At 47.9% G+C, this 13005-nt stretch overlaps 1 protein-coding gene across 1 annotated transcript in view; it reads left to right on the top strand.

Annotated features, from left to right (window-relative positions):
- The window catches only part of FRMPD2 (FERM and PDZ domain containing 2), a 95610-nt gene extending 83857 nt beyond the window's left edge, over window positions 1-11753 (top strand). Inside the window, exons 26-30 of the mRNA XM_010854407.1 lie at window positions 544-691; window positions 2293-2507; window positions 4868-4966; window positions 8326-8669; window positions 11705-11753. Of these exons, the coding sequence (XP_010852709.1) occupies window positions 544-691; window positions 2293-2507; window positions 4868-4966; window positions 8326-8669; window positions 11705-11753 (855 nt within the window). The remainder of the gene's footprint in view (window positions 1-543; window positions 692-2292; window positions 2508-4867; window positions 4967-8325; window positions 8670-11704) is intronic.
- The last annotated feature ends 1252 nt before the right edge of the window (window positions 11754-13005 follow it).

Raw genomic sequence — 13005 nt, 5'->3', positions numbered from 1 at the left:
GATAGGGTCCAGGACGTCAAGTGAGAGGGCACTTGCTCCAGTTCAGCTAGCCACTGGCAACAGAAGAGGGAATGGAGAAGGGAACATTGTGGGGGATGTTTCTGGTGGAGAACATGCAAGCCTTGGAAGCCAGATGTGTATTTGGAAGGTGGAAGGAAGAGAGTTGGGCTACTGCAGGAGTGGCCCCTGGGAGGTTAGCTGAGGGACAGGTCTGGGTTCTGAGAGAGCGAAGGCAAGAATAGGAGTGTTTTAGGCAGAATGAGGAGTGGGCAGGGAGGGTGAGCGAGACAGAGAAGATGATTTGGACTTGAATATACTGAAATGGAAATACATGCATTACTTCCAGGATCATTTGTCCAATAGACAGTTGGAAATGTGGCTCTGGACCCCAACAAATAGGCTAGATTGGAGATTTGGATTTGAGATTCAAATGAGGCAGCTACTAGAAGTATCAAAAAAATTATGAAGCATTTGCAGTGTGGAGGGAGAGCCTCCTGGTTTCCATATGAGGTGTAAATTGAGTTCATCCACCCACACTTCTAGGTTGCAAGACTGGTCTTAGAGAGAAGAGGCCCCAGGATTGCACAGCAGTGTCCTTCTGCTAATGACAGGATGGGAGAGGAGTGCACGGCTGTTTCCTTGGCAACAGTCTTGCCTGGAAGGCCCGCAAGCAGTGTCTCGGCGACAGATGGTGAGAGGAGAGAGAGTTGAGTGTTACTATTGTCCTGTCATCCTGTGCTGCTTTTGAATTGTCATCTCCAAAGGGAAAGCAGGAAGGCTTCATCTGGGTTCTCAAAAGATAATGAGCAGTGGTGGTTATAATGGGGCCGACTTTCTGATGTGATGGAAGGCAATCTAATGAAATATTTCTAGGGAAAAAAATGCAGTGTCCAAAATATGATGACCAGGTATAATTCTGCCCCAAAGCCTTCTGAGGTTTTCGGATCAGCTGCTGGAATGCTTGTGTATAAGTGTTTGGGGTTGAAATTGAAATGAAAGGGTCATGCCTTTTCTGATCAAATGTCTATATTTCAGCCAAGATTTTTGTGGCAAAATCTGAGGAATGCTGAGGTGGGTGAGGACAGGAAGGTGCTAAGAAACCTAGCCTAGTTATTAGCATTTAAAAAAGCGAACCCACGATCAGTTTACGGGGACACTGTAGCACATCTTCTGATGGGTTGCCTTTCTGACTTTCCTATGGTTTTGTTTCCTGCTGGAATACACTTATTCCCTTAAAATATCATGATTTGGAGCTTCAACCCCTTTATGGAGATTTTTCTGAAGGCATAAGTCAGGTTGAATACACGTGGTGGAGGGGGAGGCGTGTGCGTAAAACAAGCCCGTTTGCTCTTTCATCATTCCTCAGCTCACTCCACGGAGGGCCTTTGAGAAACCGACTACAGAGTGAGCTACGGTGGTCAGATGATGATGCTGCTGAAGTTGGTCATGTGACGCACCCGAACCTAATTGCTTCAGACACTTTCATTCTCGCCCCAAATCCGAGTTTATAAATTAGTGCTCTGTCCCTCTACTGGGGTGGTACAGGCAGGCCAGGGGAGGCCTAGAGACCTCTTTAGCTGCCAGACTATGAAAGTTCCTGAGTCTGTGTCCACCTTGGTGCCCAGAAGCAGTTGTTTTGTCTATGGTCAGTTCATAGGGCCAAACAAAATGGCAGCAAAAACGTTTTCATAGAGTTGGCATAATTATTGTCATGGTCTAGTTATTCCAGAAGTTTTTTTCAAGTACACTAAAAGATGACTGGGGTTCTAAAAGGGTAACAGGAATATATGAGATAAAAGTTCTACTAAATGATACGGGTCTATTGTAGATGGCTATACACTGTATCTTTACATATAACTTTGTTGGCTATCTATAATTACTCTGTCCAATATGATAGCCACTTGCCCATGTGGCTATTGAATACTTGAGGTGTGGCCAATCCAAACTGATAAAATACATACTCAGTTTTAAAGATTTAGTTCATAAGAAGAATGTAAAATACCTCATTAATAATTTTTTTCACATTGATTGCATGTTGAAAAGGTAATACGTTAGATATGTTGGGTTAAACTTTGAAATTACATATGTAGTTTGCATATGCAGCTCACATTTTTCTACTGGATGGCATTGACCTATAAAATGTATAATAGACTCTGTATAAAAGTGAACAAAGTGAAATCTTTTACCATAAAACAGAAATAATTCATCTACTTGACAATTTGCATTTTGAGGCTGGCAAATTTCATCTGTAATTTACTGAAGGATGGATCTCATTCACATCCCGTGATACAGGCCCCAAGTTTGAAGTCAAGCTAAAAAAGAATGCCAGTGGTTTGGGATTCAGTTTTGTGCAGATGGAGAGCGAGCACTACGGCCACCTCAAGAGTGATCTCGTGATGATTAAGCGGCTCTTCCCTGGGCAGCCGGCGGAGGAGAACGGGGCCATGGCAGTTGGTGACCTTATCCTGGCTGTGAACGGAAGGTCCACGGAAGGCCTGGACTTCCAGGTGGGAGGACGTGAGGGATGCAGTCCTGTTTGTGGACTAAGGTTTGTGGGCTGAGGACGTTCCCTTCAGGGCCACCCACCCTCAGTGAGGAATACTGTGGGCTCCTGGAGATCACACCTGGAGTCTGAGCTTGAATCACATAAAGACAGAAACTGGCAGAACATCCTCATGTTAAAATTTTCATCTCAATTCTTAAGTATCTGACCTTGAGTAAACCTTGTTTCGAGTTAGGTTTGTAATGAAACTCGAGATAAAACTCTGACTTCTGTGCTAAAGGTCTCCTAACACTCACTCCCAGAAGTGGGCGTGAAGTTTCAGTGGGCCATGGTAGGTCCTTTTCTGCTCTCTTTCCCATTTCTCTATTAAATTTACAGCTTTGACATGTAGAGTTGTGTAGGTTGTTGTGTTTATGATAAAAAACGTAATAAAAAAGAAGGCAAAAAGTGGACACTAAAGGAGAAGAGGGCAGCAGAGGATGAGCTGGTCAGATGGCATCATTGACTCAATGGACATGAATCTGAGTAAACTCCAGGACATAGTGAAGGACAGAGAAGCCTGACGTGCTGCAGTCCATAGGGTCACAAACAGCTGGACACGACTTACTGACTGAACAACAACAACGATGTTTATGGCATAACATCTCAGTGAAATATTGTACGTATCAGTCAAGGTCCTGGCAGAAATTGGACCATTTGAGAAAGCTTAATGAAGGTGTGGAGGTTGTTGGGAAACTCAAGGGAAAGCGTAGAGCCCTGGGGCTGAGAGCAGAGGATGCAGTTATCAACCCTCTCCCCCCGGTCCAGAGGGAGTGGGTAGAAGCAGTTACCAAAGTGCAGAAACTGAGTGAGCTGGGTGAAGTAGACTCGCTGACATGAGCTATGAAATTAGCTGAGAGATATCATGATTCCATGATAACCGCATGGGCAGGAAAGCCAACCTGGATGTCCCCCTCTTCCTCAGATCTGACCCCTTCTCACCCACTCGTTGGCTGAACCCAGCAGAAAGCTTCTCTGTAGCCCACGATGCAGGTCCACCTCCAGGGCACAGAGCAAGGCGCATGAAGGAGGGATGGGGAAGGGTGGAGAATCCTCGGAACAAGATTAGAGGGGGGATGTCTCCATCCGCCCTGCATCCTTCATCTGGTCCAGGAACTGTCCTCTGAGAACTGCTGCTGGGCCAGCAACTGTATGAGGAACTGGAGACACACAGACAGACAGTTTGTAGGGTCTCAGAGCTCATGGGGCTGGTGGGATAGACAAGAACAACACTCACTGTGGGAAATAAGTGAGAGAGAAAAGCCCCGCTCCACTGCTTGCACAAGGGAGCTGGGAAGGAGCCCCCTCTGTGGCAGTCCATTGTAGCTGGGGGCACTGAGTAGGATCCAGATCAGTGGTTCCCAGGTAGGGGTGAAATTGCCTCTTGGGACATTTGGTGAAGCCCAGAGACGCTTGTGGTTGTCACAGCTAATGGTATCTAGTGGGTAGAGATCAGAGGTGTTGCTCAACATCCTGCCATGCACAGGACAGCTCAGACAATGAGGTTATTCAGCCCAAAGTGCCGGTAGTGCTGAGATGTTGAGAAGTCCTGGTCTAGTTAGGTAAGAAGAGCTCCTCAGGCAACCCCACGCCTGGGGCTTTGAGAGGATGGCTTGGAGCAAGAGGTTCACTATGGTGGGAGCTACAGATGTGGGTGCAGGGAGGAGAAAGTGGGAGAGAGACAGCAGGTAAGACCAGGTTCTGGGTGCTGTGCTTATGCTGAGGGTGAGGTGAGCCAGAGAGGGGGTTCGGCAGAAGAAGAACCTGATGATATCTGCATTTTAAAATGATTGCACATTAGCAATGTGTAGGAAGGGAGGTGGTGAGGGTGGAGGAGCCAGGGAGCAGAGGGGAGGTCACTGCAGTGTCACAGGTGAGAAGTTCCGAGGGCCTGAGCTGAGCCTGGGCAGAAGCTTGGAGCTGAGGGTCAGGCTTTAGAGATTGGAGTGGTGGTGTTTCTGTGACCGATAGCTCCTGATATGAGCCGGGTAGAGAAGCAATGAACATTGAAATGGGAAGAGTCATTTGCTAGAATCACTCTTTCTCTCTGAAGAAGAGGCATCAGTATTGGCAGACGCTGCTATGAAAAGGCCCTGAGCAGACCTTGGTCATTTAAAGCTCAGCATTGGCTCATCATTTTGTGGCCTTAGATCCATGCGTTTGGGGAAGTCAGGCCCACAGCCCTGCTCTCAAAAGTTCTCTGCAGCCAAGACACAGAACAAGGTAGGGAGAGGAGGGGCCAGAGAGATAGTGGGGAACACAGAGGAGGACACCCCCACAGCCAGGCCAGCCCCATAACTAACCATAGGTTTTGCTTTCTGGTAGGAGGTGCTCCATTTACTTCGAGGCACCTCACAGGAAGTCACGCTCCTGCTTTGCCGACCCCCTCCAGGTGCGCTGCCTGAGATGGACCAGGGCTGGCAGGTAAGGGGTGCTGCCCTCTGCTCTCTCCACATGCATCATCTTCAGGCGCCCCTTTCTTGTCTGGTGGGTCCTGAGAAGCTTGACTTTTGCCTTGAATAGGGTTCAATGCCGTCTTATTTCATTGGGGCAGGAATGTAGCTCACCACCCTAACCTCAGTGAGTCTGTGACAAGCTCATAAGGCCCTGTTTCTCCCTTCCTCTCCCTGATTCTGTCTCTCCCAATATTTAGGTCTTCCCGTAGTTGATTACATACTTAAATCTTAACTGAGAAACTTCTAGAGCTGGGTTCTCTGGCATCAGAGGCAGCCAGGCATCAGAGAGGGGAAACCAGGAACAAGGAGAGTGCATATAAAACCAGACAAAGGGGAGGTAAGAATTTCCATTCTGAAGAATGAAATGGAGGGGAAAATAGGAAGGATCTAAGTCCACCCTTCTAAAACATGGATTAGGCATGTATAGTCTGGTGCAGAGAAGACAGGCATTGGAATCTGGAAAATTCAGATTATTATGTTGATGCCTGTATTAGGTTCTTGGGAGAAATATAACAAATAGGATATGTGTATGCATGTGTGGAGAGAGAGAGAGAGATTAAGGAACTGACTCAGGTAATTGTGGGGCTTCAGTTCAGTTCAGTCTCTCAGTCGTATCCGAGTCTTTGTGACCCCATGGACTGCAGCACACCAGGCTTCCCTGTCGTGGGGCTTGGCCAGTCTAAATTCTGTGGAATAGGCTGGCTGACTGGATATCTAGCAGAGAGTTGATGTCACAGTGTGACTCTTATGGCAGTCTGGAGGCAGGACTCATTTTTCTTAGGGCTCTCAGTCATTTTTCTCCTAAGGCCTTCAACTGACAGAATGAGGCTCTCTCACATTATAGAAGGTTATTTGTGTCACGCAAAGTCTACTGATTTATAGACAACTCTCTCATTTAAAAAATACCTTTACAGTAACATCTAGATTTGTATTTGAACAAATATCTGGGTAGTCTCCTGGAGAAGGAAATGGCGACCCATTCCAGTACTCTTGCCTGGAAAATCCCATGGATGGAGGAGCCTGGTAGGCTGCAGTCCATGGGGTCGCAAAGAGTCGGACACGACTGAGTGACTTCACTTTCACTTTCTACGGCCTAGCCGGGATGACACTTAGTGTTACCCAGCACATTGCCACCTGCTGAGCTTCCAGGACACAGAGTCTGTGCCGGAGGTGGACGGGGACAGCTCTCGGGACACCCTTGTGAGGGTGAGAGAAGCAGGGCTGGGCGGAAGGGGAAGTAAATGAGCTTCAGCTGCAACAGGGGCTTCAGCTGGCCCCAGAGGGAACTCTGAAGCTGAGATGGCCCCTCAGAGCTGTCCTTAACTGGAACAGAAGAGCCTGTACCTTTGCTATCTGTACCAAACAGCACTGGGGTATGAGCTGCCCAAGGGAGGGGCCTAGCTTTGGCTGAGGCAGTTCCCTTAAGCTGAACACAATTCCTGGGGAGGGGCTCGCTCACGGAGGAGGGTCTGCGTGGACACCCGGAATCATCTGTACCTGCTATGTTTGCGGCAAGGACCTTGGGCACTTGCCTAACTTCTCTAGGTCTCATGATGCCTCATCTGAGACGTGCACAAGCCGTGTCCATGGCTTATCAGTCACAATCAGTCACTTTTCACTGAGGGTGACAGTTGGTAGAGACAGCACAGGGACTTGGTGACCCACGTATTCTTGATGCTTGGACTCTAAGAGGTCGTTTTATACCAACTTTGGTGAGACAAGAGCTATAGGAAGGAAAGCAGAGAGCTGCTAGTTTGGAAAGAAGGTAGATGACAGCACTTGTGTTAGGCAAGTGAACGGGGTGGGAGAGGGTCACATTTCACACACTCAGAGACCAGCAGGCCAAGGGGCTGGTACCCTGCGTCTTTGTTCAGATATCTGGTAAATGCCAGGGAAACAGTTGTCCTGTCCTGGAGAAGAGCTTCTACCAGAGAACCCAGAAGTGTCCAATGGAGAGGGTTTGAGGCGAGGAATGGTGGGCATGCTTCTTCTCTCCTCATACCTGAGGGCCACATGGAAGAAGAATTTTCATTCATTCGCTTGGTTCCAGAGCTCTGATTGAAGAACAAGAAAGGGAGACTTTGGTTTAGAACTAGAATAGTTACGAGAAGGAGGCAGCTCTGTAAACATCTGGAGTTGGTCATTTCAGGCAGGAGGAATAGCAAGTGTAAAGGCTCTGAGATAGGAATGACCTAGATTTTTGAAGGACACAAAGATAAGGATTGTGCCTGGACAGTAGTTAATGAAGGAAACTGTGGAGGGGGAGGAGTTGTAGAGGGGGTTGGGCTCCGCATCAGGTAGGGCTTGGAGGTTTTGGTAATGTGCTGATCCCATCCTTGCTGCCATGGGAAGGCACTGGGCTGGGGAGGTGGGAGGATGAAGGGTGAAGCGGAAATGTGGCCTCATCTGGTCCACACTTCGGAGAGGTCACTTAGGTTGCCGGGAGAGATGGAGTGGAGCAGGTAATCTGGCAGTGATTCACGTAACATATGGTGTCTTAGGCTCGGGCTGTAGCCAGATAGCTGTAAGAAGGACTGATTTAGGATACTCTGGGAGGTAGAGCCCATGGGATGATTTTTGGACAAGACATTGGTGTGAAGACCGGGAGTGGAGTTGGCTCAAGTAACTGAATGAATGAAGGTGGCGCCACTTACCGAGACAGGATGTGCTTGAGGGAGCACTTTAAGGTACGTGGAAAGAAGCAGCAGTTCTTGATAGCCTGCAAACAAATGTTTATAGAGCATTCAATGGGGATATCTGCTAGGGCTGGAAAATGTGAATTCGAAATTACCAGCAGATAATGCCACTGAGAGCTGTAAATTTGATGAGATCTTCTCGGGGAGGAATACCAAAAAAGTCAAGAAGAGGGCTGAGCGATGCGACACCCCAAAGAAATGAGATAACGCATGAGACTGAGAAGGAGCCTTGGAGGTGATTCGGATAAAGGTGGAGCTTAGGGTAAACTCAGTGTTTAAGTAGAGTAAACGAGTAAAGGACATTCTCAGGAAGGAGGAGGGTCCAATTACGTTGAACATTGCTGAGAGGTAGAGATGAAGACAGAGAATTATCTTTTGGCTTCAGAAAGATGTAGGTAACTAGAGATCCTAATTAGGTATCTTTCAGTTGAGTGATGGAGACCGAAGCCTGGTTCGAGTGGGTGCAAGGAAGGAGAGGTGGACACGGAAATAGCAAGACTAGGCTCTCATTTAAGAGCACGGAAAGGGGTGGATTGGCACCAAGTGCGGTACCCGCGGGTACAAAAGCAACACTTAGATTTGGCTCAATGTGCACCATGGATCCAATAATCCGTAGTATTTCTTTCAATAGACACCTGTGCTCGCAGCAGACAAAGAATTCTCCAGGGCAGCATGCACTGACTTGGAGCAGAGCCCCAGCCTGGATCAGGGGGACAGCCGGAGGGACAGTGCCTCCCCAGACACAGGGGAGGGCCTGGGTCTCCGGCCAGAGTCTTTCCAACAAGCCACCCAAGAGGCACAATGGGACCAAGACACCGAGAGACCCTGGGCCACTTCCTTGACTGATCCTCGGGATTCCTTCCCTCATCTATGCAGACTTCACCAAGAAATGGAGGCACCAACACTGGCTACCTCTTTGGAGAAGGATTTGAGGCAAAACTGTGATTCAGTTTGTGATATCAGGAGACTTGGAAGGTAAGGCTCAGTCCATTTTCAGACATACTGTAAATTGTATGCATGTCATTGCTAGAAATTACAAGCAAACAATTAATAACATGGCTCAGATGCTTGCTGGGCCAGGAGGGTTCTGGGCATTTAGAGAGGAGGATGAAAGAAGAGAAACATGAAATCTGGAGCTGAGGTAATCACAACTTGTGAGATTTGGGGAAAGCAAACCCCACCCAGTGGTCCTCCAGTATCCTTGGAGGCTACAGATGGCAGGCCTTGGGATTTCTTCTTCGCATACAAGCCTTTGTTCTGCGTCCCTCATGGCCTCCTGAAGCTTTGTGATAAGAAAGAGTTTCCGTTGTGTGCATCATCATTTCTATAGCTAATATGATGCTTTATAATCAACAGAAGCTTAAAAAAAACCCTACATCTTCAAAACCAGACTGAAACCTTCATTTAAAAAAAAGATCTCTTTATTTAATAGTATTTTCTGGCTGTGGTGCATCTTTGTTGCTGTTCGCAGGCTTTCTCTATTGCAGTGAGGCAGGGGCTACTCTTTCCTGCGGTGTGCAGAGCTTCTCATTGCAGTGGCTTCTCTTCATGCAGAGCACGGGCTCTGGACAGTTGGGTTTCAGTAGCTGCAGCACATGGGCTCAGTAGTAGCAGCTCACAGGATCCAGAGTGCTGGCTTGGAGTTTGGTGCCTGGGTGTGTTACTCTGAGGCATGTGGGATCTTCCTGTATCAGGGATCAAACCGGTGTCCCTTGCACCGCAAGACAGATTTTTAACACCGGACCACGAGGGAAGCCCTGTGATGTTCATTTTAATAGCCATTTGTTTTTAACTTAGTCTGCATTTTTGTGCTCATCCACCCCTGAGTGGGTGGATGAGTCCTTCTCAGTCCTGTTCTGATCGAAAACAAACTCTTTCATTCAGTTGGATGAGTATTTACTACACATATCCAAGGTGCTTGGAAACCTGTCAGGAGCAAAGAGAGGGGCACGGATATGGAGAGAGGGTACGATTTGTTCCTAGGCATGTTGTTAGTTAGATGCACGGGCACAAAGCAGCCAAACAACAGGGAACAATGCTTCATGTTTGACATTGTATAAACCCACTGACACTAAATGGCTCTTAACTGTTGGCATCCTAGAAGGCTGATACGGGCAAATCTACAGGGACTAGTAGGGACAGGAAGTGTAAAGCAGTGGGGTAATGCAGTTAGACAGGGCTCGATCTGTGACAGACAGAAGCCAGGCCTGTTTCCTAGGAGCATCCAGATAGGATTGTTTAAAAGTATACTGTGTTGTGCCAGGCAAACAAAATTCAACTGTGTTAGCTTGTCCTCCAAGAGAGCCTTAGCTTGCACTTAGAGCACGCATAATTAGTGGCTGCCCCCTACAGAAGGAAAGCCATGGCACACGACCAGCAATCTCTGGACACAGTTCCCCCAGCTCCTGGGCAGTGTCAGAATTAGGATTCCAAGGTGGGATTGTGGTTCTTTGTGGATCTCCCTTCAATGTCCGCAGTTCAGTTCTGAAGCGACTGCCCCAGGTAACTGCCTCTTTGCTTCTGGCATCCACGAGTGAAGTTTTCTTTCAGTGGTTTAGATCAAAACGATGACTGACTTCTTGATCATATAGCCTTGGTTTCAGCTCTACTACCTACTAGCGTGTCTGATGAATTGATTTCTCTGAGCTTGAGGCTTCTCAAATCTTAATGAAGACCTCGGTAACTCCAAAGTGTGCTGTGGCCTTCAAAAGAAATAACACATGCAGAGCGCTAGCCCAGAGCCTGGCACACAGCAAGAACTCAACACCAGTCAGTTTTCCTTCTCTTTCCTCAGCTATTTCCAGCTAAAGACAGATGCCAATCAATTGAAATTCCCAGCAAACTGCCAGATCTTACCATCTACCAGGTGGTTACTTTCCACAGTCAAGTGGCTGCCAGCACCCTTGCAAACCCAGAGTGTTCATGGAGAAGATGAAATTCTACTTTTCTCGCCCTGTTCTCTTCTTTTACCGCACTGTACACATACTACTGCCACACAAGAGTAGGGCTCTGCAAAACAAGAAAGAAAGCAACACAGTATCTGACTTCCTATGCCTCTTCTTGCCTCCCCTCTCTTTCCCCACATCCACAAGCAAACCCCAGGTCAGAGCTCCAAGAGCAGTCAGGAGCCTGGGTGGAAGGGTGGATGGAAGGGCAGTGATTCTCCCTGAGGTAAGAGTGTCACCAGAATGGCCAGAATGCCACCCTGGAGATCACCATCCCTTCTCCAGACACCCAGCAGCTTTGCCTCTTGCCCCTCAGGCTGATGGCTTCCCTGGATCTCTCTCCTGGTGGGGCCAGCAGCTAGAGCCCCAGATCCAATCTGGAGAGCATGGAGATCATTAGAAAGACTGGAGGAGCACAGTCATGGGAGGTGAAGTGCAGGCAGCCAGGCGTGGCCCTGCTGCCACCTGCTTCTTGGCAGGGAAGGTGGCACAGGTTGGCTGCCGAGGGGGTTGGGGGAGGGGGACAGAGTGTGCCTGGGCACCAGGCTGGATTTCCTGCCCTTTGGTAAAGCTTCCATGATGTTCCCTCCCTATACTTACAAAGAAACACATTTTTCTACACAATTTGGTCGAGTAGCTTAAGGTTTTAAACCAAGTTCTTCAAGTGCTTAGGGATTTTAAAATATTTCCTTAAAGTGAATGTCCTTACAGAATATAGTCCCTTTTAAAGCACATGAGTGTGTGTATATTTACATGAAATGCACATTTACTTGAACCCTGTATCTCTCATGAGCAGAAAGGATGTCTCTTTGACAGCAAAACTCAGGTTGAGACAGCTACTCTGGCTCTACCGGAAGGAGGGCCACCTGTATGGGTGTTTGGGAGTTCTTGGCTATAGGGCGTTGCCAGTGCTGATTTTAAGGGAAAGACGTATTGCAGGAAAGGGAAGGGGAGGGCAGGGGATACTGACAAAACCAACCTGTTGATATGGGTGTGGGTAAGGAGGCTGATAAACAAGGACTTGTGTGTTTGGTACAAAGATCAACCTGTCTGCATTTCTTGTAGATTTTCCTACTCATCTTCTCTAACCAGACTCTCTACAGATATTTTCTGAGCACCTTCTTTGCATGTTGGAAGCCCTGTGCAAAATGCTCTGTCATCTTCATGAACTGCTCTTTCTAATCAAAAAGGAGTGTGTGGTGACTTTTGGAAACCCCTGGAAGCCTTATTCTTTCACCATTGCTTCTGCATCTTCGTCGCCAATGAGCCTCGCTGTTCACCTGCTTCCTATGTCACACAGGGAGTAAATGTCACTCCAGCTAGCTGCCTCTCCAAATAAGCACTTTTGCAATGCTCAGAAAAGGACCTGATATTTGCACAAAGTGCTTTGAAGGTCACCTGCTGGAGTTGTTCTGAGCCTCTTGCTTTGGCTCTTTCCATCTAATTCTTCGGTTGAAAGAACTATAATCATAGTAGTGATCATGGCCTCCTCCATTTACTGAGAACTTACCCTGTTACCAGGAGCCATGGCTGGCTGTATCAGAATTATTTAACTTAAGCATTCCAACACTCCCATATGTTTTGTGACCTTCCCATTTTTTCAGATGAAAAAACTGAGGCTCTAGAGAAGTTAATAAACTTGCCTGAGGTCTGACTCTCTTCCCATATGAAGCATGGGTCAGAGCTCTGCTTTTGATCCGTGTCCTCTAGTGAGTCCCCCACCATCTCCTGGACTCAGTAAGGAGCTCGCCAACCCTCATAGCATTCTGTACTGTAGCACTAACTACCTGATTGTAACGTCTGTTCACCACTTACTCTTCTCAGTAAATCACGGACTCCTCAAGGTCAAGGCTGCACCCTGTCCACTGTTCACCTCCTGATCCCAGAGGAGGCTCTGGCAGCAACTGTCTGAAGCCTGTGACAGTTGCCTGTGACATGTCATGACCGCATCCTGAAGGCAAGGGAAGGTGGGGAGCGGGATTTGTGATCAACCCTGGAAGAAACGTGGATTTCTGTTTTCTAGTCCTGAACTGTACAGTGATAATGAGGAACGGGACATGCACCATCCACCTGGGACCCCTTCTCCTTCCTCCAAGGATGAAGTGTATCTTACTATCAACCCTTCACTGGCAGACCAGCTACCCTGTGGAGAATGTTTGGAGGCAGATTCAGGGACCATTCCCTTACCACAGTTCTGTTCCTGGAGTACTTTCTCACAGTCTTTGCCTCCAGAAGTGTCCCATGAGAGTGAGAGCAAGTGGGAAGACTTCGAGGAGGCTGAGGACGCAGATGAGGGCCCCCTCAGGTGGGTAGCACTCTGGGTGGAATAAGGCTGGGCTAAATTCTTCTAGAGGGAGTCCGCGTCT

The sequence above is a fragment of the Bison bison genome, unplaced genomic scaffold (genome assembly GCF_000754665.1).
Source record: "Bison bison bison isolate TAMUID 2011002044 unplaced genomic scaffold, Bison_UMD1.0 scf7180017864341, whole genome shotgun sequence".
Taxonomy (NCBI): domain Eukaryota; kingdom Metazoa; phylum Chordata; class Mammalia; order Artiodactyla; family Bovidae; genus Bison; species Bison bison.
This window is presented reverse-complemented; position numbering and strand designations above follow the sequence as displayed.